Source organism: Marmota flaviventris, chromosome 3 (genome assembly GCF_047511675.1).
Source record: "Marmota flaviventris isolate mMarFla1 chromosome 3, mMarFla1.hap1, whole genome shotgun sequence".
In the NCBI taxonomy this organism is placed as follows: domain Eukaryota; kingdom Metazoa; phylum Chordata; class Mammalia; order Rodentia; family Sciuridae; genus Marmota; species Marmota flaviventris.
Window position 1 is genome coordinate 9,993,688 of NC_092500.1, and position 26,695 is coordinate 10,020,382.

At 55.7% G+C, this 26,695-nt stretch overlaps 1 protein-coding gene across 6 annotated transcripts in view; it reads left to right on the plus strand.

Moving 5' to 3' along the window:
- Csnk1e (casein kinase 1 epsilon) overlaps positions 1 to 18,780 on the plus strand; it is a 33,445-nt gene extending 14,665 nt beyond the window's left edge. For 4 of the 6 annotated variants that reach the window (XM_027931876.2, XM_071609472.1, XM_071609474.1 and 1 more), the window contains exons 3-12: positions 8,029 to 8,139; positions 8,216 to 8,364; positions 10,134 to 10,362; positions 10,938 to 11,108; positions 11,574 to 11,722; positions 14,717 to 14,777; positions 15,454 to 15,646; positions 15,745 to 15,884; positions 16,715 to 16,779; positions 17,591 to 18,780. In XM_027931876.2, coding sequence (XP_027787677.1) covers positions 8,029 to 8,139; positions 8,216 to 8,364; positions 10,134 to 10,362; positions 10,938 to 11,108; positions 11,574 to 11,722; positions 14,717 to 14,777; positions 15,454 to 15,646; positions 15,745 to 15,884; positions 16,715 to 16,731 — 1,220 coding nt within the window. In that variant the 3' untranslated portion in view covers positions 16,732 to 16,779; positions 17,591 to 18,780. Of the gene's footprint in view, positions 1 to 8,028; positions 8,140 to 8,215; positions 8,365 to 10,133; positions 10,363 to 10,937; positions 11,109 to 11,573; positions 11,723 to 12,287; positions 12,392 to 12,485; positions 14,051 to 14,716; positions 14,778 to 15,453; positions 15,647 to 15,744; positions 15,885 to 16,714; positions 16,780 to 17,590 lie in introns of those variants that run through there. The other 2 variants (XM_027931955.2, XM_071609475.1) reach the window with 2 other exon arrangements.
- The last annotated feature ends 7,915 nt before the right edge of the window (positions 18,781 to 26,695 follow it).

The following is a 26,695-nucleotide window of genomic DNA, read 5'->3' on the forward strand; positions in this document are numbered from 1 at the left end:
ACAGCATAGTCAGGGTGACCACCCAAGGTTGCCCCAGGAAACTGGAGAAGGTGGCCTTTACACCACACGGTCCTGAGTGGGTGCCGAAGACAGGCAGTCCTGTGTTCTAGGCCTCACTTTGTGTGGCTGTCCTGTGATCTCAGGGTCCCCATCTGTAAAGTTAGCCCAGCTAGCCAAGTGCTGTTGGAGGTACAGGTGAAGTGACCATGGGAAAGCGCCCTGTGGGCCATGGAGTGCTGGCCTGGTGGGCAGCTCCCCGCCCGGTGCTTGGCAGGTCGCGTCCCACAGTGCTGGGGTTCAGAACAGGAAGCAGGCCTGTGTGGCTGCAGCCGGTAAAGATCTTCTCCAGCTGGCGCAGTGGTGCGCAGTCCCAGTCCTTGGGAGGCCAGGTGGGAGCCACACTCGAGCCCAGGGATTCAAGGTTTTCCTGGGCAACGTAGTGAGACCCTGTCTCAAAACTTACTTAAATCAAGGTTTTGCTGCATCTCTGAGCTCCTGGGAGGCAAGCATAGTGTCGAGTTTGCCCACTCTCTCCTGGGCCTGGCGTGTGGCTTGCCCCAGTGGGTGTCCAGTGACTGTCAAGTGGACAAGTGCTAAACCAGGGACCAGGGTGTGCAAGAGCTTCATGGCAGGATTGGAAAAGCCTGGGATTTGGGGACTGCACCAGCTTTGGGTCCCAGTCTTTTCCTGGTTTGCTGTGTGATCTGGGATAAGATACTTTCTCTGAGCTGCAGTCTTGTCTGTGTGGTGGAGGTCCCCATCACCTGTTTTGGAAGATGTACAGGTGGGGGAAAGGACGTTCTCACCACTGAGCCTTGGGCTCGGGACTGCAGGGCGCAGACTTGGCTCTTGGCACAGCAGGCACCCGCTCCTAGGCAGCACCCTTCAGGCCCTCTTTCTGCAGACGGAAGTGGGAACCTCTGGAGGGAGGGGCCTCCCCAGATCACTGAGAAAAGCCACCGTCTCCCTGAAGGCAGGGCTTCCCGTTTCTCCACAGTCATCTCATTTATTGTAAAAAAGTCCAGATTCACCCCTCTTCTGCCAGCTGTGGAGTACGTTTGGCCTGGGTTTGGATATCGGTGTTTCCTTTTCTAGCTGTACACCCTGAGCGAGGGGTGACTTCTGCCAACCTTGACTTCTCCATTTTTTTTTAAAGTTGTGTGTAGGTGACAGTTCTACGGCGGCAGTCGGTTTTCTTAACTTTCCTTTCTCTGCAGCCCTGGGTAGTGGACCAGGGGTGTTCCTACCACCCAGCTATATCCCTCGCCCTTTTTAAAATTTTGAGACCGGGTCTCACTAAGTTGCCTCTCACTTGGAATCCTCCTGCCTTAGCCTCCAGAGTCCTGGGATGGCAGGCTGTGCCACTGCACCCGACGGGCTTCTCAGGGTGGAGGTGGGGTTGTGAGGAGTTTGAGGACCTGGCGTGGAAAGCACCTGCTTGCTGAGCCCAGCAGGTTCCACATCATGTCCCGCCCCTGGGCTGAGTTGGGAGTCGTTGCTCTCCGAGGATCTGGGTCCTCTTGGGCCTGGGGGTCAGGGAGTCAGTTTGCACCACCATCCAGACTCCAGTGGTTCGAGGGTGTGGGGGCTCTGCCCTGAGGTGCCCTCCCGTTGGCACCACCCTAGGCCGGTGTCCTCCTGGCCTGGAGACAGCAGGGATTGTGGGTCCCCCCGGCCGGCCTTGCTGGCTCTCTTTGTTCAGAGCTCTGGCCACTGTCTCATTACCAGTGCCCAGGCCAGGGCCTGACTCCAGATGGCCTCTGCAGGTGGGGCTGGACACGGCTTCCAAGCTGCTTTCCAGGATCAAACACTGATGGCCTCATTAGGGGTGCGACTGCGAGCCCCACAGCTGCTCTCCAGGGCTCCCAGCCCTTGTTGCTGAGGGATGGCCAGGAGAGTGCGCCCACTTTGTTAAGGGGCTCAAGTTGACTGCACAAGGTCCAGAGGCGGCTTGCCCTGGGCCTGCCCACTGACTGTGCATCTTGGGCAACTCTCTAGACTGCTTAGAAACGCTGCCCTAGCCTGGTGTGGTGGCATATGCCTGCAGTCCCCGTGACCTGAGAGACTGAGAAAGGAGGATCACAGGTTTGAAGCCTGCCTGGGCAACATAGTGAGCCCCTGCCTCATAAATGTTTTTAAAAGGACTGGAGATGTCACTCAGTGTAGAGTGCCCTGGTTTCAGTCCCCAGTCCCCCTGCATGCACACACAAAAAGGAATCCCTGTCCTCAGCTCTTCAGGTGGTTATGGGGGTCCCTGGTTGTCAAGGGGGACACTCCAGGCTCTGACACTCGGTGCAAAGGTTGCTACTGCTGCTGTTGCTGGGCAGGTGGGTTCAACCCCTCCCTGCACCCCATGGGTCCCTATGGCGTCTGTTGTGAGCCCCATGTGAGGCTGGTTACTCCTGTCCCCACCAGGCCCCCCATGTGGCTGCTATATAACCAATGGGCCACATTCTGCACTTGAAATGGGGCCATTTCTCTGGCTTCCAAGCCTTTCCACCTAGGCCCCCTCCACCATTCCTAGACCATTCACCTCCCAACGCAGCGTCTGCCAGGAAGCTGCGGCCATCTGCCTCCATGGGCCCCGCCCCGCGCGGTTCTCGCCAGTTATGCTTTACTGCATCGGCCGAGGGTGAGCAGAGCTCCTGCACGGGCCTGGGCTCCTGGTCAGGGCTCAGTACCTGTTTGGAATTGGGTGAGCCGGATGACAGGGAAGTGGAATGGAGAGAGAGCAGGGGCCTTGGGAGCATTACTTCAAGCCCTGCTCTGCCCCAGGGGGTCCTGTCCCTCATGGGCCAGGCACTTTCCCTCTCTGCTGCTCAGCCTAGTGGCTGTGAGAAAGGAGGACGATCTGGCAGCCTCAGTGGGATCTGAGGCACCAGAGGGCTGGCAGTCGGGGAGAACACTGCGACAGAAGGTTTCCAGCACTCTGGGGGCCAGAGGCTTTGCCCAACAGCTTGAGTCCCTGTCCTTGGTAAGTTGTGTGGCATATGGTCACTCGACCTTTGGAGTTTGAGGTTTTCATTATGTCAGATAGAGATGTAAGCAGTAGTTCTAGCAGGACAGCGCCAGGGCTCGGGGGACGAAGTGCCCCTCCTGTGTGCCACCCTCCCCCACACACCCCGCCCACATGCAGCTGCTGCAGTTCTCTGTGGCCAAGGCCCTGCCTCGGGCATCATCCACATCTGCACCCTGCCTGGGCAAGGCCACCAGCAGCTCCTGCCTGGACAGCTGCAGTGGCCACCTCCTGGGTCTCCTGACCCCCTCGGGTCCCCTCCAGCCCTTTCTGGTACACCAGTAAATCTTGGTGCTGACTTTTTCCCCCCATGGGACATCTGGCAAGGTCTTGGAACACTGTTAGTTACTACAGCTTGGGAGGAGGTGGGTAGAGGTCAGGGCACTGCCAACACCCGACAAGGAGCTCCCACACAAGGGCTTCTCTGGCCTCAAGTGTCAGTATCGGTGAGATCCCAGACCTCGTGCCTGGCTGGAGCCCTCAGGGAAGGCCGCACTCTCATCTGGCCTCTCGAGGCCTTCAGATCCCGGCGCTGCCCTCGTTTTCCACCCTCCTTCAATGTCTGGGGTCCTGCTGTACCAAACCACTCAGAGTTGGCTGCATGCCCCCCGCTGGCCTGTGCCTGTGCCATGACCTCTGTGCCTGGCTCAGTCCTGCTCCTGTGCTGGGAGCCCTCGGCTGTCCGGGGAGGAGCGCCTTTGCTCCCTAGGGCCGCCCTCACCCCCTCCTTGGCAGCCTTCACATTGGTAGAGCTATGCCTGTGCGTGCCAGAGCCCACTGCTGAGCTCTGTGCCTGGGGCAGCCCAGGAGCATAGCAGGTGAGGCACCTGGGCACAGAGTGCGAGGTGACTCACCCAGGCCTTGGCTAGGAGGTGGGGAGTCGAGACAGGGGTCAGCGGCTTGGCATGGAGAGTACCTGCTGCGTTCTGCTGCCTCGTGAACCTGTGGTGAGAAGGGGCAGGGCAGCGGATCGAGGATGCCCTGGCTCCCCTCCCATGCCACGTCTTCACTGTACCCTGAGACCTGTGGACTCTACCAAGCAGTGAATGCCAATGTGTCAGAAGCACTTTACAGTTTGCACTTGCTTTCTCCCATTGCTCACTGGGCTTAGTCACCTCTTCTTAATTTGTGTGGCTCAGAAATCAGAATATATATCTATAGAACTAACATCCAAACACTAAACTGTTAAGTAAAAGAATCAGATCATACAGCTCAGGAGGCTGAGGCAGGAGGATGGCAAGTTCAAAGCCAGCCTCAGCAATTTAATGAGGCCCTAAGCAACTTGATGAGACCCTGTCTCAAAATAAAATACACAGCTGGGTGCAGTGGCGCATGCCTGTAATCCCAGCAGCTTGCTGAGGCAGGAGGATCGGGAGTTCAAAGCCAGCCTCAGCGATGGCGAGGCCCTAAGCAACTCAATGAGATCCTGTCTCTAAATAAAACACAAAACAGGGCTGGGGATGTTGCTCAGTGGTTAAGTACACCTGGGTTCAAGAAGGTCAACAAATGATCATATATGATTCTGTTTTTGTGAAATGTCCAGAACAGGCAAATCCAGAGACAAAGTAGATTAGTGGTGGCCAGGGACAGAGGCTGAGGAGGGTTCTAAAAGGTACCCATGTCTTGGGGGTGATGGAAACATTCTACCCTTGCTCGTACATCCTTGGAAATATACCAGAAACCCGGGAGTAGGCCAGTTGGAGGGGTGCGTTGTTACCCTGTTCGGTTACAGTTCCTGGTGGAGGAGTTGCATTTAACAAAGTATCCAGCGAGCGCCCTGGTCGCCTGGCTGCTTCCTCCCGTTTCTTGTCTGCAGTGCTCTGTGTGGATACAACCAAAGGCAGATGCCGCTTCCCCAGCTTGCCCCGCAGCTGGAAGGAGAGGACAGTGTGGTTCAGTCCTTGGCCCTTCGCTTCCTGCCTTGGAGATCTTCCTCTCCTGCACAGAGAGCCTCCTCATTCTCCCTCCATTGTGTTCTGGCCTGTGGATGGGCTATTCTTTCTCTAACCAGTTCCCCAATGATGGACATTTGGGTCATTTCCAAGCTTTTGCTGCTGCAAACAGCCTGCAGCAGACAGCCTTGTCCAGGCCTCGGCTTGCACAGTGCAGGGGTGTCGGTGTTGGCTGAACCCTCAGATGTGCAGGTGCTGCTGGACTGTCTCACGCTGGCCACCTGGGGAGGAGCCACCTGTTGCGAGCCTTGCCAGCAAACTTGCCAGCAAACCTGCCCTATCTCACTGAGGACCTTTGATGGTCCTAGCTGAGAAATGGTCTTTGGGGGTCACTGGAGTTTGCATTTCTCTTAAGAGAAATCGAGGCCTTTGCTGAGCGAGCCCTTCGTAGTTGGTCTTCCTCTGGGAAGGCGCTTCACGGTCTTTGCCCTATTTCCTGCTTCTATTTCCTACTGGTTTGTAGGAGTCTGTTAGCTGTCAGCTTTTTGTCTGTGATAAGAATTGAGTAGTTTTTCTTTCTGCTTCATTTCTGGTGGGTTTGCAGTTGTTTGGGGCGGTGCTGGGGATTAAACCCCGGGCACTGTACCACGTCTGGCATCTCTGCCATACGGGGGGTCTTTTTAAGTCCTGCCTAACCCTAAGGTCATATGGGACCCTTCCCTGGGAACTGTGCAGTTGAAAGAGGAGGCCATTCTTGTCCCTTTCAAGGCCCCTCAGTACCCCTGCCTGTCCTGTCATCTGCCTCCCCTCACAGAGATAACCACTAGTTGACATTTTAAATTATTCCCTTTCATTGAGGTTTTATCACGTTTGTATCCTTAAACTATATCTTTACAGAGCTTTGAAATTGAGACAAATAGAACTGTACTTTCATCTGTCACTTGCTTTTCCTCCTCTTTTAAAAATTGAGGTGAAATCCACATAGCATAAGATCAGGCATTTTAAAGTGTACAGTTCAAGCCAGGCAAGATGGCACATGCCTGTAATCCCAGCAGCCGGGAGGCTGAGGCAGGAGGATTGCAAGTTTGAGGCCAGCTTTATCAACTTAGACCCTGTCTCAAAATAACAAAGGGTTGGGGATGTGGTTCAGTGGTAGAACACCCCCAGTTCAATCCCCAGTACCAAATAAATAAATGTGCAGTACAGTGGTTTACTAAAACATTGTGCAGCCACCACCCCATCTAGTCTCAAAGCACGTCCCAGAAGAAATCCCCATGCCTGTTAAGCAGCCACTCCCCACCCTGGTCTCTACTAATCTGTTTTCATCTCTATGGATATGGACATTTTATATAATGAATATAATATAATAGAACCACATTTTCTTTTGTGTACGGCTTCTTTGGCTGGGCAGAATGTTTTCTTTCAAGGTTCACCTGTGTTGAGGTATGTGTTACCAGTACTCCGCTCCTTTTCATGGCTGAATAATATTCCGCATGTATATGGACCACTCTCTGTCTCCATTCATCGGCTCTGGGCCATTGGGTCATTTCCACTGTTTGGCTATTGTGGTGGCTGCTCTGGCCTGCTGTCTTTAGCCCAGTGTTGAGGAGCCGGGAGTGGCCTGATTGCCGGGTTAAAAGTATCACCATCTCTGGGACTCCTTATGTGACCACATTGCTGTCAGCGACTCAGCTGCCAGGCATCAGGGCTGTTGGTTCCAGTGTACATCCTTGTCCTTTCCCCAGATGTCCCCTAGGGCTTGTGCTCAGGAGTGGGGCTGCTGGTCGAGGGTGACTGCTTCCTCTCCTGGGTGTGTGCAGAGTGGTTGTACTTTTTTCATCCCCTTCCTCGTGGACCCTTTCGCTGCACTTGGACCCCCTGGTTGTGGTGTCCGCCGTGGGCCAGGGTGTTCCTTGTCTGGTCCCGTGCTTTCCCCTGGTTTGAGGTGCCGATGGTATCCTGCCCCATGGGATGTTCTGTATTTGTTCCCTGGCTTCCTGTTGGGTGCCCGTGTGACTCTGCTCTGGTGTTTGGAGCTGGAGGCGCTGCTGGCCCTTGAGGGGAACTCGCTGCCCTGCAGGTGGCCCCAGCCCTGCAGCTCAGCCTCCATTGCAGCTGGAGACACTGAGGCAAGGCTCTATCTGGATTTGGTCTTTCTGGTGGCTTCTGGAGCCCTGGGGCGGGCCCAGGCTGCGAGCTAGGCCTTGGTGTGTTTAGGGTGTTTCTTAGGCCATGCATACCCCTCAAGGCTGCAGTAAGAAGACACAGGGGTTGCAGGCAGGACCCTGTCTACACCTAGACGCCGAAGCCAGCAGAGCTGGGGGTTGACCCCAGGGCTGTGGTGCCCCTGAGCTGCACCCCAGCCCCTTATATATTTATTATTTCTTAAGTGTAGAGGCAGCGTCTTACTGAATGAGCCAGTCTGCTAAACTAAACTAAGAGCCTGCTAAGCCCAGGCTGGTCTTGAACTTGTGATTCTCCTGCCTCAGCCTCCCAAGGGAATGCAGGCAGGTGCTACCGCGCCCACTTAGGTTTTGCTCCCCAGTCCCCCAATTGCCAGCCTTGAGTGGCTTGAGTGACCTTGAGTGGCTCTCAGCCTTCTCGTCTGTGCAGGGGGAATGATACTCCGATAATAGAGGAGGGGACGTCCTGGGACAGAACGTTCTGTCTACCTTTGAGGGGGGCAGCTTTGGTGGGCAGGCAGGTGCTGGTCAGTACCTTCTGCAGCTCAGGGTGTCAGGGGGGGCAAAGTGCCCATCCCTCTGGGCTTCTGGTCCCTCCACATACACCTCAGCCCGCCACACCCAACTGGCCGGCCTGTCTCTGGGGTTAAGTGCCACCCCTTCTGTGGTCTGGGCACCATTTGTGTGTCCCCTCCCCCATCGGGCCCTCTCGCAGCCCTGACCTGGGGTTCTCTGAGCAGTTGGGGGCGTCTTGCCTCCTCCCGTGGTACATGGTACTGCTCACTCTCCCTCGAGAAGCCTCCTGGCCACCTCTCTGTCCCTGAGAGGCAGATGCCCAGTTGGCCCCACACCTGAGCCACAGCAGCCTCAAATGCTGGATGGCAACCACCTGGCTGGCTGGGAGTCACCTGGGCCTTTGCCCCTCCACCCTGGGCAGGTGCCAACATCGCCTCTGGTGAAGAGGTGGCCATCAAGCTGGAGTGTGTGAAGACGAAGCACCCGCAGCTGCACATCGAGAGCAAGTTCTACAAGATGATGCAGGGAGGAGGTGAGGCGAGGGCTGCTGTGGGCCGGTGGCTCGGGTGGGGAGGGACCGCCCTGACAGCCCTGTCGCCCCGCCCCAGTGGGGATCCCGTCCATCAAGTGGTGCGGGGCGGAGGGCGACTACAACGTGATGGTCATGGAACTGCTGGGGCCCAGCCTGGAGGACCTCTTCAACTTCTGCTCCCGCAAGTTCAGCCTCAAGACGGTGCTGCTCCTGGCGGACCAGATGGTGAGTCCTGCTGCACACTGTCAAGGTGGCCTGCCCAGCTGCCCTGCAGCGTCCACTTCCCCATCTTGCTAGTGGCCATGGATACTAACCCTGCATCCTGCCTCCAGAGGAAAGTAGGGGAGGGGGCAGGGACAGGGACAAGACAGACCTGTTTCCTGGGCCAGGAACCTTAACTGCTGGCCTCAGCGTCCTGGACATTTGTTTAAATGCAGATTCCAGGCACCACGCTGCCAGGTCAGGGTCTGGGGAGGGCCCTCGGTTCTGCCCTGTGGTGATCACACAGGTTGTGTCCTATCCCGGTGTGGGAACCCGAGGTGAATTGCTGAGCCCCTCTGAGCCTCCGTCACCTGCTCTCAGTCTCCCCCTCCCTGGGGTGCTGGGATTAAGTGGGAAGCCACACAGTGCCTAGGCCAGAGAAGGTGTAGATCCTTAGGCCCTTTCCATTCAGAGGAGAGCTTTTTAAAAATATAAAATGCATAGCCAGCTACTCAGGAGGCAGAGGCAGGAGGATTACAAGTCAAGACCAATGTGGGCAACTTAGCAAGCAAGACCCTGTCTCCAAAAAATCGAAAAAGGCTGGGGGTGAAAGTCAGTGTAGCATGTGGTTTAGCATGTGTAAGCCCCTGAGTTCAGTCCCCAGTACTGGGAGGAAAGAATCGAACTTTGAACCTAGTGGGGACCATGTAGATCTTGTCTTGTCGCAAGCACACTCCAATTTTAGACTGTGGGTGCGCAGAGGAGGATCGTGAGATTCTCACAGGGTGAAATTCAGTAAAGCTCCTGGAGATATTTTGTCATGCCGGAGGCCCAGAGCTGAGCATGACATGCCAGAGGACCTGTCCTGTGCGTGGATCTTAATTTGAGTTTTTGGAAATTCTTAAAGGGCCAGATATGGGGGCACACACCTATAATCCCAGCAGCTCAGGGGGCTTGAGACAGGAGGATCACAAGTTCAGGGCCATCCTCAGCAACTAGCAAGTCCCTAAGCAACTTAGTGAGACTGTGTCTCAAAATAAAAAATAGGGCTGGGGGCGCTGGGGTTGTGGCTCAGGGGGAGAGCACTTGCCCAGCATGTGCGAGGCACTGGGTTTGATCCTCAGAACCGCATATAAACAAATGGATAAAATAAAGGTCCATCAACATTAAAAAAAAAAAAAAATAGGGCTGTGGGGATATAGCTCAGCTGGTAGAGTGCTTGTCTTGCATGCATAAGGCCCTGGGTTCAATCCCCAGCACCACCAAAAATAAAAAATAAAAAGGGCCAAGGGTGTGGCTCTGTGGTAAACTATCCCTGGGTTAAATTGCCAGTACCCCCATCCCTCCAAAAAAAGTCACACCCTGACTCTGGTGTCCTTTGGAAGCCAAGTGGAGTCAGGACTTGGGTGCGCCATCTCGCGCCTCTGCCCGGTTTAGGCCTCCTCGGTGCTCCCACCTGCCCCTCCCCCAGTTGCTTGCCTCTGGGCCCCGTGGCGGCAGGCCACTATGGTGGCCCACGGTCCTTCCCCCGCACCCTCCTTCCTGGGTCTCGCCCTTACCTTTCCTTCTGGCTCCCACTCCCTGCCGCGACATGAGAGCTCATCCTGGTGTCACTGTCTCCCGGCAGCCTTCCTTGGCCTGCACCTTGAAGCCATCCTTCATAGTTGGGGACAAACCTTTCTCCCTGGCCAGGGCAGGGACCCTGGGTGCGTTTGCCATCTTTGCTCTTCTGGGGCCTGGCCCGAGGCATGTGGCAGCGGCCCCTCCACTGACCCTGCCGGCTAACCCCCCAGATCAGCCGCATCGAGTACATCCACTCCAAGAACTTCATTCACCGCGACGTCAAGCCCGACAACTTCCTCATGGGCCTGGGGAAGAAAGGCAACTTGGTGTACATCATTGACTTTGGCCTGGCCAAGAAGTACCGGGATGCCCGCACCCACCAGCACATCCCCTACCGGGAAAACAAGAACCTGACTGGCACGGCCCGCTACGCCTCCATCAACACGCACCTGGGCATCGGTGAGTGAGCTCCCGGACAAGGGCGCCTTGGGCCGCGGGCCGCCTGCCTCCCCCCACCTCAGTCGGAGGCCCCCGGGTACTTTTCCTGGTTGGCCCACTGAGCGTCTCTATCTGAGTCTGCCCTAAGGCCGGGACCCAGCGTCCACATCTTCCCTTCATAAGTAGAGTTGTGTGTGCTGGCCACCCCTTCATGCCCGGCCTTGTCCTCCTGGCAACCCCACTGAGTGGGGGGGCCATGCTCCCCAACTGTTCCTCTGGGAAGCTCGGGCCAGTTTAACATGGGCTGCTCCAGGGCACACAGCCTCGTGAGTGCTGGGACCGGATTTGACCTCGGCCCGCCTCGTGCCACAGCTTGTGCTGCTTCTGTGGGGTGGGCAGGTGGCGGGTGCCCACTCATAGTTGCTGAATGAAATAACCCCTGAGCCAAAAAGCTGGACCCAGACTGAGGTGGGAAGGTGCTGCCTCGGGCGCTGGAGATGGCCGTCTGCTGCCAGATATGCAGTAAAGAATGCGACCTGAGGAGGAGCTCGGGGCCTGTGTGGACCCTGCCCCTCACCTTGCCTCTGACTCTGCAGAGCAAAGCCGTCGCGATGACCTGGAGAGTCTGGGCTACGTGCTCATGTACTTCAACCTGGGCTCCCTGCCCTGGCAGGGTCTCAAAGCAGCCACCAAGCGCCAGAAGTATGAGCGGATCAGCGAGAAGAAGATGTCAACGCCCATTGAGGTCCTCTGCAAAGGCTACCCCTGTGAGTACCAGGTGGGGAGGACGGGCGCAAGAGGACTACCCGGGGCTCTGCGGCTACACGGCATGTAGGAGGCCTGGAGCCCCAGCCTGATGTCACAGACTGGGTGTCCCCTTCCACACTCGTGCCTCGCCATCTAGAGCCCTCTCCTGGCCCAAGTTGTTAGAGGAGGAAGTGGCTGTTTGCCTGCTGTTGCTTAGATCGTGTTGGGAGTGTGTCCACTACAGAGCCCTTGGCCGCCCTTTGAGCTGTGGCTGCTGTGGGCCACAGTCCCCGGAGCAGCTCCGAGAAGAGGCTGTGCTCACGGGACGCGAGCACTAGTAGCATAGGGAGGCCTGTGGTTCTGTTCTCATCCTGCCCCCTCTTAGGTTGAAACTCTTGAGAGGGACAGTGGGTGGCTTGGGCAATGGTGGCTACCGGGGAGCGCGGGCCTCACAGTGACCTCCTCTGTTCCCTGTCACCCCCCAGCCGAGTTCTCCACATACCTCAACTTCTGCCGCTCCCTGCGGTTCGACGACAAGCCCGACTACTCCTACCTGCGCCAGCTCTTCCGCAACCTCTTCCACCGGCAGGGCTTTTCCTACGACTACGTCTTCGACTGGAACATGCTCAAATTCGTGAGTCACCCGGAGGCCAAGGCGGGCTTGGGGGACTGGATGGGGAAGGCCTTGCCTCATAAGGCCAGAATGGCCTGGTGGGGGGCAGGGCTCCCTACAGATGGGAGTTATGAGCTGGACAGCACAAGTGACCTCGCCAGGGTCCCAGAGCCACCCCTATCCAGCCACATCAGTGTGGACGGCATGTGCTGCCACAGTGGGCAGGGCGTGGGCAGGCTTAGGAGGACCTGGCTCAGCCTCCAGTCTGTCCTGGGGGCCCGGGGCAGGGCGTGGACGGCTCTGCTGGGCCCTCCCGCTGCCCTCCTTGCGGCCTGCTCCATCTTGCTCCTCTTGTTCTGCACGTCCTGGGTGACCGCCTTCACCGAGGCCCCCCTAGCCAGCCTGGACCCATTCAGAGTGGCTTCTCTCTTCCTGGTCATGGGACCCTGGGTCTTGCTAGGCAGTTGTTCTGTCTCCCTCTTTTAAGGGTCCTGGGGGTGGGGTGGGGAGAAGTGGTCGCCAGCCGTGCCTGGAGCTCTGGAGTCCGTGAAATCGTGTGTCTTGTTTCACATCTCTTCTGGAAAAGGGGGCTTCTTCGAGCCAGGCTCAGCCCCGGGACAGCGAAGCTATTGCAGCACCCCGCCCCCGCCCCTGGCCCTATGCCGGGCCCCCGTATCCATCCACATACTGGTAAGGACCTCCAAGGCCTGGCCCTTCCAAGAGTTGCCACTTGGTCAGCCAGCACCAAGGTTGGACTCAGCTGTGCCCTCTCTGTCCCTTCCAGGTGCCCGGCGATCCTGGGCACCCAAGGCCCCCCAGATAGGCCTGTGGAGGAGGTGGAGGAGATGCCCCCTCAAAACTACTGGCCTGTGGTCTGGACTCCAGGGCCCCAGTTCTGACATCACCAGTGTGCCTGAGCCTGATAGGGCCAGGCATGAGGAAATGTCCCTTGGGATGGTGGGGGCACCCATTCCTGAGGTGGCCCTGTGGTGGAGAGTATTGGAAAAGGCCCTACTTGGGATCCTCAGGAATGAACCAGCTGCCTGAGGCCAGGACGAGCCCGAAGAAAACTGTGGCCCTGCCTGGGGCCTGTTAGGCCCTGGACCAGGACCAGGACCAGGCCCCGTGGGTGGCCTCTGTGTCGAAACTGAGCTCATTAAATGTCTCCTGCCTTCGTCCTGGTTTGCTTCTTTTACATCGTGTCCCTCGGTGCTCCACCAGATGCCAAGGGCCAAGGCCGGGTCCTTCTGAATGCTGAGGTTGGCGTGTTGGTCCTGGGTTTCTCTTCTTCTTGGGTCCCAGGCAGAAGATGGCCATCTCGCAGGTCAGGGCTTTGAGGAGAAGGCTGTGTTGCCCTCCTCTGTGAGGGCAGAGAGGGAGATGGGCATTGAGTTCCTTCCAGCTTAGAGCATGACTGAGTGCCTGGGCACCCAGGCACCCCTTCCTCCTGCAGTGCGTTTCAGGGCCTCGGACACCAGACCCTTGCCCTATAGGAAGTTGTCCCCGAGTCTGGTTCTGTGATGGACTTAGTTCTTTGGCTCAGCCCAGCTCTAAGAAAGGGCTTTGCATTCTCTTGGACTGTGACGTCCACTTCCGTAACTGCTGGTTACATGGAGAGTTTAATTAGAGTTAATCAAAATGGAAAATGCAGTTCCTCGGTCACATTCGCCACATTCCAAGCTCTTGGGAGCCACGAGATAGTGTCTGCTGCATCCAATGAGACAGATGTGAGCATCTCTGTCGTCCTGGGAAGTTCTGTGGACAACGCTGTTCTAGATGGCTCCTTGACAGTTCCCCTTGTGGGACTGACCAGCAAGAAGATGTCTTCTCAAGCTGGGCCAGGCACTCCTCCCCGTTGCTGGCACTCTGACTCCATTCCTGGGGTCCCCTTTGAGTCAGGTTCTGGAGTCCGAAGCTAGGCAGGGCCACTGATAGTCTCATCCATCACCGACGTCTGCAACATCACCTCTGCGTGAGCCCCAGGCAGGAGCAGCCACATGATGTGCAGTGGGGACCATCCACAGCCTTCCCCCAAGACCAAGACCCCCACACATACCTTGCAGGAAGCCATACCAGCTGGCAGGACTCCATGCTGGGCACCATGGGCAGTGACTCTCCCATGATCTTGACCTTGACCTTGGAGGAGCCTATCTGTGTTCCTCGGCATGAGGGCATTGGAATTCCTGGACACCTGAACCCTGGGATGCAGTCGGCACGTGTTCTCAGGACAAGCCACCGACAGGAGGAAGTTTCACACAGCCCAGGACAGACGTCCACGCAGCAGGGGCGGATGCTCGGATGTTGACAGTTTTATGTTTTCTTATGGGCAAATAAAGGCCAGAAAAGCTCCTTGGTGCGCATTTCTTAAGGGGTTGTTTGGGTTGGATAGCAGCCGGGGCAGTAAGTAGTTCTCTTTCTCCTGCACGTGGACTGCTGGTGGCCTGAGCTGTGGGGCAGCCGCAGGTGTGTTCCATCTACTCAGCTGCTGGCTCCAGGGCTGGGCGGGCACCCGAGCGCATCATTCAGCCTCCCTGAGCCTGGTTCCCACGAGGGAGTGAGGCCATCCCTGTCATAGGAGTCAAGCTGTGCTGCGGCTCCTGCCCAGTGCCAGCCTGGGGCTGAGTGGGTGGAGCCTTGGTGGGCCTAGGCCTGCCTGGTGGGCTTCTAGTGGGAGGAGTGAGGGGTGTTTTGCTGGGTCAGGCCTTGAATAGTCCTCTTGAGGTGCATGGTAGGACTAGGTCCCCAGCTCTGTTGTGGCTGTGTGACCCCAGGCAGGTCGTGAGGCTTTGTGGCCAGGTCAGACAAGGATAAGGCCCGGGGCACCTCTGCCCAGCAGTGGGGCTAGGACTAGCCTGGCTTGGCTCCTTGCTAGGACTCCAGATCATTCTGATCCCAGCTGCTTCCAGAGGTGCCCAAAGGCAGGTCTGCTCCACTTCCCCAGGGCACAGGGCCCCTCAGCTAATTCCCCAGCCCATGTGAGGTCCCCTGCTCAGCCCGCAGCTCTCTCCTCCACAGATGCGGCCCCCCTCACGCCAGCCCCCTGCCCTTCCCTGTGGACGGCCCCGGGACCAACTAGGTAACACAGCCAGGCCCTGCTCCCGCACCACTTCCTCTCTGGACCTTTCACTTCCTCCTGTGGGGACAGCAGTGGCTAGAGGGCAGGGCCCTGAGGGGCACCGGGCACCCTTCTCCAGCCTTGTCTGTCGCAGGGCAGCTAGCCCGGCTGCTTCCCTGCTCCCCTGAGCTCCCATCCTGCGGCAGGCAGTTCAAGGCTGGGCCCCAGGTCCCCTGGCCAAGTCCTGGCCCTGCCTTCCCCGAGCCTTGCGACTCCTGTCCCCTTGATGTTCCCTGCCTTCTGCTAGATGGGCCTCTGAACTCCTTCCCTGCATGGTTTGGAGACCCTGAGGGGCCAAGGGCTCTTGGTAAATGGAGGGGGCCAGGTCGGGAGACCAAGGGTTGCCCTTGGTCACTGTGGAGTGTTAGCCACTCCTCTGGGCTCCAGTGCAGCCTGAGCTCCCCTGCTTCTCAGTGCTGTCTGTCCTTCCTCTGAGTGTTGCGTGGCTATTTCTCCTCTCTGTGACTCAGGGTCATTTCCAAGCCTCTGAGATCAAGGATTCCCACTTTGGGAAGGAGGCTGGGCCAGAGGGTTTGTGAGATGCCCCCAACTCGCTTCTCCTCTGTCCTGCAAAGGTGCTGGGCACAGAGCACCCAGGTCTCGGGGCTGACCAGCATGCCATCTCCTGTCCCTGCAGGGTGCAGCCCGGAACCCCGAGGATGTGGACCGAGAGCGGAGAGAGCACGAACGCGAGGAGAGGATGGGGCAGCTGCGGGGGTCCACAACCCGAGCCCTTCCCCCTGGCCCACCCACGGGGGCCACTGCCAACCGGCTCCGAAGTGCTGCCGAGCCTGTGGCCTCCACCCCCGCCTCCCGCATCCAGCAAGCTGGTTAGTAAGGGCCTGGGGCTGTGAGCTTCGGGATGGGCCAGAGGGCTGGGGTCCTGCTTCTGTCCCCAGCTGAGGTCTGCTCCCCCCTCACCCTCCAGGCAATACTTCTCCCAGAGCGATCTCACGGGTGGACCGGGAGAGGAAGGTGAGCATGCGGCTGCACAGGGGCGCGCCCGCCAACGTCTCGTCCTCAGACCTCACTGGGCGACAGGAGGTCTCCCGGATTTCAGCCTCACAGGTTAGCAAGCGGCCACGGCAGAGCCAGAGATCCCCGTGCAGGTCAGGCCTCTGGCTCTGCTCTCTTCTCCCCTTGACTTGGGTAACCCCAGAGCAAATCCCTGGCCTGGGCTAGGACTTGCCCTCTTTACTTCCCTGAGGTTCATTAGCCCCCCTCACTGAGCAAAGCCAGAGACTGAGGCTCAGAACAATGTGCCCCAGCAAGTGGCAGTTCTGGGGTCTGACCCTCGCTGCTGGGTGCCCATCTTGGTGGGCATCAGGGCCTCAAAGACAAGGTGGTCACAACCTCTGCCATCAGGAAGCCCCCAGTGGTCCTCACTAGCTTTGGCAAGAGCATGGGATAGAGGGACAGGTGAGCTTCTATCTGATGGCTTCTCTTTTTGGTGCTGGGGATCGAACCCACGGCCTTGTGCATGCAAGGCAAGCACTCCACCAACTGAGCTATAGCCCCAGCCCCTGGTAGCTTCTCTTAAGGTCATATTTGGACTAGGAGAGGTCGGAGGGAGGGACTGTGTCCAGCTGGAGGGGAGTGGGAGCCCTGCCCCCATCCTGACTACGCAGGAGAAGCCTTAGTGGACTTGTCCCTGAGAGTGAACCCCTCCTTGGCCCACTGACTTGGGTGTGGCCTAAAGCAGTCACATTGTGTGTCTCTGTGCCCTGCCCCTGCCAACTCTGTCTACAAACGAGGACCTCCTAGGGTCTCTGGGATCACCCCTTCCCTTGATTCCCGGGGCTTACCAGGGGTGGGGCTGAGCTACACAGCAGGGAGACTTAGGTCCTGGCCTTGAAGCTCACCCACCTCTCTCTGCTCCTACCCCACCCCCTGCGAAGACAAGCGTGCCATTTGACCACCTCGGGAAGTGAGGAGAGCCATCGCTGGACCAGTGTTTGCTTAGGTGAGTGGGACCTGCCCCAAGCCAGCCAGCACAGCCAGGCCCGGAAGCACATGGCCCTGGGGTGGGGGGGACGGCAGATGGCACCTGCTAGCCCCAAAACAAGGATCCTCGAGGGAGCGCAAATGTCCAGTCCTGCAGGTTCCCAGCAGGGCTCAGGGCTCATTTGGCTGGGGGTTGACTTCTGGGAAATCAGCCCTCCACCCCTGTCCTTGACACTTTCTGGAACCTTGGTTCACGCTGACCTTCCACAGGGCTTTGGCCTGCCCCGGCCTCCGGGCTGTGAAACAGGTTAGCTCATGGGAAGGACTAGCACAGGCGAGCAGAGAGAGGCCGCTGGCCAGTGTGCACCGAGGTGGGACTGCTGCTGCTGCCTGGCAGGAAGCCGGGTGGTGACTAGGCCTGGCCTAGTGAGGGTGGTCCTCCGGGGAGGGTGGAGAGCTGAGCTCCCTGGGGACAGTGAGTGGCCCGTGTGCAGTGGTTCACCAGATGGGGGACGGACGTGACCTCTACCAAAACACCCTGAGCATGATTCGCTCAGAGCAATTGGCCCACAGACGGAGCTGGGGCGTGGGACTGGGCTCCCTGCCTCGGACGCCCAGCTTAGCCCAGGAGCCTGTCTGTCCACAGATGGGCAGAGACAGAGTCTGCTCCCTTCCCAGGGAAATGGAGTACCTACTGTGTGCTGGACTTGCGCCAGCTCTGGGCCCTGAGAGGGGTGGCCTCAGGGACGAGAAATTAGGGTGAAGGGGTCCAGCAAGTGGGGGAACAGAGGCAGCGGGGCGCCTCATGCGTCTTTTTTCTTCCCCTCTAGTGTCTTCACTGTATTTTCTTTAAAAAAACACAAAACAAAAAGATGGAAAAAAAACCACTCAAATGAACAAAAAGAAAAAACCCAGCACAAAACCGACGATGGATCTTGTTTCTTTGATTTATTTTGCCAACGGCAAAAAGATGGGATGCCCTTAGCACTGAGGACCGTGTCCCCTTGCACTGCCCGCTGTCCCCAGCCTTCAGGCTGCCAAATGCTCCCCGACAACACCGGCTCACACCAGCCAGATGCCAAGGCCCCACTTCAGCCACCTGTTCCTGCCACCACCATCCGCCTGCCGGGAGGGCGCCCCTCAGTGTGGGAGAGCAGCCAGCAGGGACGCCGGGAGCCCAGTCGAAGGCGGCCAGTCAAAGGCGGGTTCCACCGGGCTCCCTGAGCCTTGGAACCAAGGAGATGCGCACAGTCCCTGTCCCTCTGAGATGACAGTGGCCAACTTTCTGTGCTGGACTTTCCAGCATCCCCCTGAGCATTTGGGTCCTTCCTTTGTCTCTCCATGAAGCCTTGAGTGAGGTGGTGGCCACTATTGCCTTGTGTGTATGTGTGCGTGCGCGTATTTGACCTGTGTCCCAGAGCAGTGATGCCCCGTCCCCACCTGCCAGGCTGAGTTTGTTATCCCCGTGGAAGGGATGTGGGGGTGGACAGTGGCCTCCACATCCCTCAGGGCACAGCGGGTCCTTGCCACCACCAGTCCCCAAATGCCAGCCTGTGGCGGTCCCATCTTCCATTCCTGCCTGGTCTGGGGCAGAGACTGTGGAGACTACTCCCAGCCAGCACCTGCTCTGGGTTATCAACTACTTCTCTGGTCCTGACAGTCACCTGGGGTCCCCCTCCCCTGGGCCCTGCCTTCTGGGGAGGAGCCTGGGGTCAGGGCTAAGTGTTGGATTTTCCATCCTTCCTAGTTAACACCTGTTTTTGTTTATTTTATTTTATTTTTGTTTGTTTTCTCCGTGTGTGTATTTCCTAATTTATTTACCTCTGTTTCCCCTTTTTCCTTTTTTTTTTTTTTAATTAAAGAGCAAAGGTTTTTATTACTTTGTAATTTAAAAAATTGAAAAAAATACTGAAGAACTTTGGGGGGAATTTTGTACTTTTTTCCTGTGTAAATATCGGACTTTTTTGAGCTTTATTGTGGTTGTTAATTTGAAGTAATAAAGTAGAAGAGGATAATGTGGTGCTGCAGCCTTCCGTCTGCGTGTCTGCCCTGCGTCGTCTTCTCCCCAGCAGCCTGGGAGGCCTGCTGTGTGGGGCTGGGGACAAGACCTCACTTCATGGGGCTTCTTAAAGCACAGCCTTTGATCCAGGGGTCCTGGGGCGGGCTGTGAGCATGCGCCCTGCCTCCGCCAGTGATGCCCACGCCCAGGGCCATGCTCAGCAAAGCAGTCCCCTGAAGCTCCTCACCACCTTGTCCACATAGTTCTGGGAGCTAGGACCTCTCGACGGCCCTGCCTTATGCCAAAAGACAGTCCAGGGCAGCATGGCCTGCCCAGGGCTGAGCGCTCAGATGGCAGAGCAGGGTTTGAACCCTGGCCACCTTGCCCCAAAACAAGGGTCCTCAAGGGAGCAGAGGACAGCTAGTGTCCTCCGCATGACTGGCCACACAGCTCTGTGAGAAATAGTACTGGAGCTAGGTTCCAGGGGGTTCCCCAGGTGGGCCTGGGCAAGTTCCAGTGTAGTCTTCAAGGGCAGCCTTGAACCTGGTGGGCCTTTGTCTCACGAGCATGTAAAAGAGTGTCCATCAAAGTGGGTTTATCCGACACAGTTTACTTTTTTTTTTTTTTTTTTGGTACTGGGGATTGAGCCCAGCAGTACTGTACTAATAAACTACATTTCCAGTCTTTTTTATGTTTTATTTGAGACAGTATCTCCCTAGGTTGCTGAGGCTGGCTTTAAACTTGATGCCTCAGCCTCCTGAGTCACTGGGATTATAGGTGTGTGCTTCAGGTGTGTAACGCGGTTTGCTTTTCGTTAAACCAAAAGCACTGTTTGAACCCAGAGATAGCAAAGCCATCTTGCTGAGAGGCCAGCCCTGTGGGGTGGGCTCTGGGAGGCATTCTTTGGGCATAGTTCCAAACTCCTTCCAGGGCTGGAATTTGAAGACCTGGTGACCTCAGCCTGGCTCATGAGCCTGGAACTCATACCCCCATGTGCAAGGTGGAAGCAAAGGTGGGTTCTTTCTTTTTTAAAGTTGTAGATGGACACAATGCTTTTACTTTATTTATTTTGATGTGGTGCTAAAGATCGAACCAGTGCCTCACATGTACCAGGTGAGCGCTCTCCCACTGAGCCCCAGTCCCAGCCCATGGATTCTTATTCACAGACATCAGGTCTGTCAGGGGGTGTCACCCAAAGCCAAGAAATGCCAGTGGGCCCTGGAACTACAGTGAGCAAGACCTTCCTGGGCTGGGTAAAGATGGGGCGCCATGGTCAACTGGTCGACCTAGGATGTGCCTTCCACTCACACACACTTGGCCCAATGAGGCCCTGGGGAACCCCACAGAAAACCCCCCGCCCGTCCCTTCCCTGCTTGGAGACTTTCTGGGCTGGATACCTGACCACACAGTGGAAAGTTACCAACTGTGGCCCTGAGAGAGAAATCTGAGGAGCTTATCCCTTCTCTTAATCTTTTATTTCTTTTACAGTGAAAATTGTAATAACACTAGTGTGTTTACTTGTTTGCTGTATTCTACAATACATTTGAAAATAACAATTTTAATATTACTGACAAAAATAAACCTGTGGAGGAAAGCTTTTAAAAATATTTTTTTCTTGTCCTTAAAAACATTACAGTGCTCAGAAAGAACTTGAAATATTCTCTGGTTATTTTATCAGTTTTAATAAGGAATTAATGCATTCCCACACACTCACCCCAATTTGGTTTATTATTTTGGATGTGGGATGTTTACAGATACAAAAGTCACGCTATACAAAGCCATAATCAGAATCATTCCTGAGGAGGGCTCTTCCCCTTCATTCTCGCTAGTTTCCGGTTTGTCCTTCCTGTGTTGCTTCTTCAGGGAGTGCACTATGTGGGAGGGGACAGCAGTTGACATTAAGGTAATGACATTAAGCTGAGGCCAGAGGAGTGACCATCATGCATCACCCAGTCAGAGTTTATTACTTAACGCCAAACATTCACCAGGATATTTTGGTCTGACCAGAGAGGGCAAGCATGCCACCTGTGACTCATCTTCCATTAATGCAGCTAACAAGCACCTGACTGGGCTTGTGTGGGTGCCAGGGCTATTTGAGAGGTGCTAGATTGAGGTGGGGCAGGGGTGGGGAGCACAGGGTTGGAGTCCAGAAGGCCAGTTGGACACCTTGGGTACCAGGTCACAGTTTTCTTTTCTGCAAGCGAGCGGATGATGTGTGCTTCCGAGGGTCCTCAGAGTACAGAAGACCACGGATGGGCACAGGGCTAAATTCACAAGGACTCACCTGGGCCAGGCCGTTTCCAGTCCATTGCTCATGACAATCCAGTGAGGTGAATGTAGTGTGATCCCCATTTTGTAGATGACGAGACAAAGGCATGGAAGAGACTGGACTCTACCACCCATGCTCTTGACCTTCACTGCTCAGGTAACTCACGAGTGACGAGTGTAGTAATTATACATTTCAAACTTGAAGTGTGAATCTTGGCTTCCAGAGGCCCACAGCCTCGTCAGGGGAAGGAGTCAGGCTACAAGTGGCTCATCCAAATCCAGAATCCATCGTGTAATGTCCAGTTGTCAACGTAAGGACAAAGGAAGATAAGGTACGTGGTGTAGAGGAAGGTGTTTCGGATACTACTTGACCTTGAAGTAAATGTGAGTGGGAGTTTGCTGGGGGCTGGAGAGGTGGAGAAAGTCATTCCTAGATTGTGCAAAGGCCCAGGAGTTGGATCAACTCCCTTGCAAGGAGTTGCAAGTCCAGGGGATGGGGGAGGCACTTCGGAGCAGCTGAGACTGGAGGAGGCAGAGGCCAGAGTCTGCAGAAGTGGGTATAAATAGCTCTCCCTTGCCCTACCTGCAAGCTGCTCATCCTTCTTCAGCTCTGCTTTCCTCATCTGCAAAATGGGAACAATCAGCTCTAGAGATGCTGCTGTTCACCACAGCCCACACCACTTCACCACCTGACTCATCAGCAGCACCTGCAAGGTGGGGAGAGGACACAGGATGCTAACCTAGGAATGTGAATCTGGCCATAGTGGGCAGGCAGACTGAAGGAAGGAGAAAAGGGCAGGGAGAAGGGTTAGGGAGCTATGGTCACCACCACAGTGGGAGGTGTCCAGAGGGCAAGGATGATCCGGAGGCTCTGGGGCTACCTGCCCGGAGACCTGGGATCAGGGACAGAAAGCTGAATGGAATCTGGCACAGTAGCACACACCTGTAATCTCAGCAACTAGGGAGGCTAAGACAGGAGGATCGAAAGTTCAAGGCCAGTCTGGGCAATTTAGGGAGACCCTATCTCAAAATAAAAAATAAAAGGACTAGAGATGTAGCTCAGCAGTAGGTAAGACAGAAAAAGCAAGCAGATGAGGACATGGATGAGGGAGGGGTGCATTTTCAGTCCCAAACCTAGGAGAGGCCACCCGTGAGGCAGATGCTCAGTTGGGAGGGGTAGATCATCCAGGGAGCAAGGTGGGGCCCAGGGGAGGCTCAATGTAACCCAGCCTTAAAAAGGGTGAGGCTGGGAAAACTGATCTTAGCTGATCAATTCCCCCAGGTCCTTAAAAAAAAATCGAATTATAGTGTATGTCTAAAGTGTGCACATCCTAGCTGGGAGGGCTGTGTGGCAGTCATTTCCTCTTGCTAGCCGATTCCCACCAGTAGGGGTGGAAGTGGGTCCTGGGTACAGTTAACAAACAGGAGGCTGGGGTGCACTCCTGTAATCCCAGCGGCTCAGGAGGCTGAGGCAGGAGGATCGCAAGTTCAAAGCCAGCCTCAGCAATGGTGAGAAGCTAAGCAACTCAGTGAGACCCTGTCTCTAAATAAAATACAAAATAGGGCTGGGGATGTGGCTCAGTGGTTGAGTTCCCCTGAATTCAATCCCCTGTACCGCCCCCCCCGCAAAAAAATGTGCACATCCTGCATTCAGCTCAGTTGCTTTTACCCATTCCTGTCCAGCTGTGTCATCACCCACTGGATGAAGATGTAGGTGGCTGTGGATACTCCAGCAAGTCCCCTCCTGCTTCTTCCCAGTTTTCTCCTTTACACCCAGTACCCCTGCCCTACTCCGTGCCCACACGGACCACCGCTCTGTGTTCTCTGTAGGTTTTGTGCAGAGAAGAGTCAGAACAGGAGGAGAGGAGGGGCCTGAACCCAAGGGAGACAGGAAGTGGGGCCTGAGCCCAGCTCTCCGGATGGACGTAGCAGGTGTTGTGAGAATCAAAGGCCTGCGAGTGTTTTGGAGGCCAGAACCCTGAGGGTGGACCCTTCCCTGTACTTCTCTTCCCTGCAAAAATACAAGCCCCTCACATCACTGGCCAGCTCCTTCCCAGGACTACAAGCCACCTGCCCCTTCTCCTCCTCCTCCCTCTGCTGCCTCTTCTTTCACCCTAGCTTGGAGGCACCACCATCCTCCTCTGTCCCAAGTGAGGCCGTGTCTGGTAACCTATTGGGATTCAGGGAGTGCACCCCCAGGGCTTAGCCTTCCTGGGGCTGGTGGGATGGGAAGCGCCCAGGCAGCTGCTGGGGTGAGCAGAGCAGAAGGCTCGGCCTTGGGCTGCAGGGAAGAGCACTGCCCCTTTAAGGAGGCCTCCCTGGAGGCCCCCCATCATGGATGCGGGCAGACAGCAGCCTGGCTCCTCCTAGACTCTTGGAGAATCTTCTCAGGTAATTATACCTCTAAGGCTTTCATCCCGGCACCTTCAAAGCACCTGCAATTAAGGTGTACCCCACCCTCCCTTTGAAGCACTGCATCCAGGTTCACCCAGGGCAGGCAGGAGGCCTAATGCGTCCCTGCAGTCCTAGGCCTGGGACACCCAGGTCTCTGGCTCCCTGTCCTCCATTAAATCCTCCAGGACCAGACCCCCAGGTCCCGGGACGCCCCTGACCCACAGGGTGCCTGCCTTGCCTGACGACAGTGGTCCTGGATCCTTGGCAGCAACTAGGGATTTTGTAAAGAACCTAAAACCTGTTCCAGCGACTCCAAGGACACTGGCCGTAAATCCTCCTCTGTGGCCTGCTTTGTTGGCGAGTCTGTTTTGGCAAAGCAAGTTTAAAAAGGGACCCACCTACCTGTGTTGGAGGTACGGGTCCAGGTCCATGCGCAACGAGTCAGAGAGAGGTTTCTTCCCTCCTGGGTCTCTGCTCAGGCTCGTCTCACAGCCTCCTGTCAATCATCTCAGGCCAAGTCTGTGATTCACTCCCACGCCCCAGGTGGTGCCCCCCCAGGAATGGCCTAGTTCTGCTTGCTGAACGTCACCACCCTGCCTGCCGGGAGGGCTGCGTGGCAGTCATTTCCTCTTCCTGGCTGATTCCCACCGGGAGGGGTGGAAGTGGGTCCTGGGTTCATTTAACAAACATGCTTGGGGCCAGCTCTGTGCCAGGCTGCTCCTGTGGCATCGCCAAGGAGCGTTGCCTTCCCGCACCTCAGTTTCCTCGTCTGCCGATTGGCAGTCAGCCGGCAGTCACGGCTGCTTGCTGAGTTCTCCAAGAGCTTTGTGCTTGGCCTTTCTCGGGGTGAGCACTCAGGAAACAGCAGTTGTGAGGAAGACGCTGAAGACACGACTGTCAGTCCCTGAACGTCAGGCTTGGGGACACAGAAAGGACTTGATGGACTTCTAGAATTTTCCTGCTCCTTTAACCGCACACCCATAGGTAAACGTACACGCATACATTTTTGCATACAGGACACAGCCGATGTGTCTTCCAGGGTGTGATGTTTTCTTTTTTCCTCTTAACCACATACCTGGGAAAACTGAAGCTTTATCAGGGACTTGAAGGAATTTAAGAAAAGGACAGGGATGGAGGTCAGAGTGAGGAAGAGTATGTCAGGTGGTGCTCCAGCCTCGGGACACTGGTGTTCAACCAAAAGAGGTTGCTGGAGTGGAGTTGATGGAGTCAGTGTTTGGGGCAGGTTCGCTTCAAAATTGGTCCAAGGAGCTAGGTGTGGTGGCCACACGCCTGTAACACAGTGGCTCAGGAGGCTGAGGCAGGAGGATGGCAAGTTCAAAGCCAGCCTCAGCAACTAGTGAGGCCCTAAGCAATTCAGTGAGACCCTGTCTCTAAATAAAATCTTAAAAAGGGCTGGGGATGTAACTCAGTGATTAAGTACCCCTGGGTTCAATCCCAGATACTAAAAAGAAAGAACTAATTGATAAACCATTTGTTAGCTTTTCTTGGGATCTTTCCTCTAAGCACTTTTTTACAGAGTTCAGACCAGGCTATAACACAAATGTATTACTACCTTTTTTACCCAATATCATTCCTAATTGTTTCCCCCATGGAAATGATTAAGTGTGTGTAGGAATCTGACATAATATATTTCATAATTCTTAAGTGATTTTCAGGTTATTTTATTTATTTATTTATTTTTTTGAGAGAGAGTATTTTAATATTTATTTTTTAGTTTTCGGCAGACACAACATCTTTGTTTGTATGTGGTGCTGAGGATCGAACCTGGGCCGCACGCATGCCAGGCGAGCGCGCTACCACTTGAGCCACATCCCCAGCCCAAAGGTTATTTTAAATTTATTTTATTTCATTTTTTATTTTTTTGGTTAGGGAGAAACTAATTAAAACAGAATGGGGAGTCGGGCATGGTGGCGCACACCTGTAATCCCAGCTACTCAGGAGGCTGAGGCAGGAGGATGACAAGTTTGAAGCCAGACCCAGCCACTTAGCAAGGTCCTGTCTCAAAACAAAGGTGCTGGGATGTAGCTCAGCGCTCTCCTGGCCTGTGGGAGGCCCTGGGTTCAAGCTCCCGTACTGCACGAAAACAGAGGAACCAGGCGGTAGTCTGCCTTGGTCCTAGCTGTTTCCTGGGTAGAGAGGGCTAGTGCCTGCGGTGAGGGAAGGCTTTCTTCTTCGTTAGCCAGTGGGCTGGGAGACCGCCATAACTGTCCAGAAGTTAAGGTGGCCGAAACCAGGGTGGTGGACACAGGCCTGGAGAGGAGATAGGACAGAGATAGGGAGATCTCTGAGCCTCCACAGGAGGGGCGGATGGGCGGAGATAGGGAGAGGCAGGGGCAAATCTTTTCTTCTTTTTGGAAATCCTGAGCAAAGACCCCGACCGGAGAGGCTTGTATCTCCAAAGAGGAGCAACCAAGGAAAGTTCCCAGGGCCACCTGTTGACCTGCCGTGTCACCAGGCCAGGTGACTTTCTGTCTTTGAGCCCCTTTCTGAGGACCCATGCCTAAAAATACCCACCACCTGCCTCTGCCCCCAGCAGCCTTGGGCCTCTGTAAACTGAGACCAGTGGGTGAGCGTCCTTGTGGAGCAGGGACTGGGTGTGGTTCGGCCTGAAGGCCCTGCTTAGGACGGTGGATACCAGGTTGGGTCTGGTTATAAACATGCGAGACATAGCCTGGTTGGCACCAGGACTTTGTCCTTGTGGAGGGAGGGAGAAGTGGGAAGTCATTAACAAATGATCACAATGTAATTGATAATCCTGGTCCTGAGCCCGCAGGGACTTCATAACTGGGCTGGGAAGGGATTTTTCTAGAAGGACTTTGCTTTCACAGGATATTTGTTCATGCTACGAATACACTGTGTACCCAGGTTTGCTCTGTTAACTCCTGTGCTAAGTACTGGGGTTACACAGGGGAATTAAAAGGATTAAAAATCTGTGTCTTCTTTGTATTTATGTTCCACTGGGAGAAAACAGAGAGCAAAATAGGCAAACTAATGTGATAGAAATGGAATGTTACTAGGAAAACAGAGCGTAGTGCAGGGGGGACAGGGTGTGCATGTGAGGGGTTTGGCTACTTACCAAGGTGAGGGACAATGGAGCAAACCCTTGGACACTGAGGGGGAATCATTCTGTATCTGGGGAACAGTAACAGAGAAAACAGCCAGTGGGAAAGACCTGAAGCCAACTGTGTTCCACTAGTTCCAGGAACAGCAGCGGGTCATGTGGAGAGCCTGAAGGGTCCGAGATGAGGTCAGG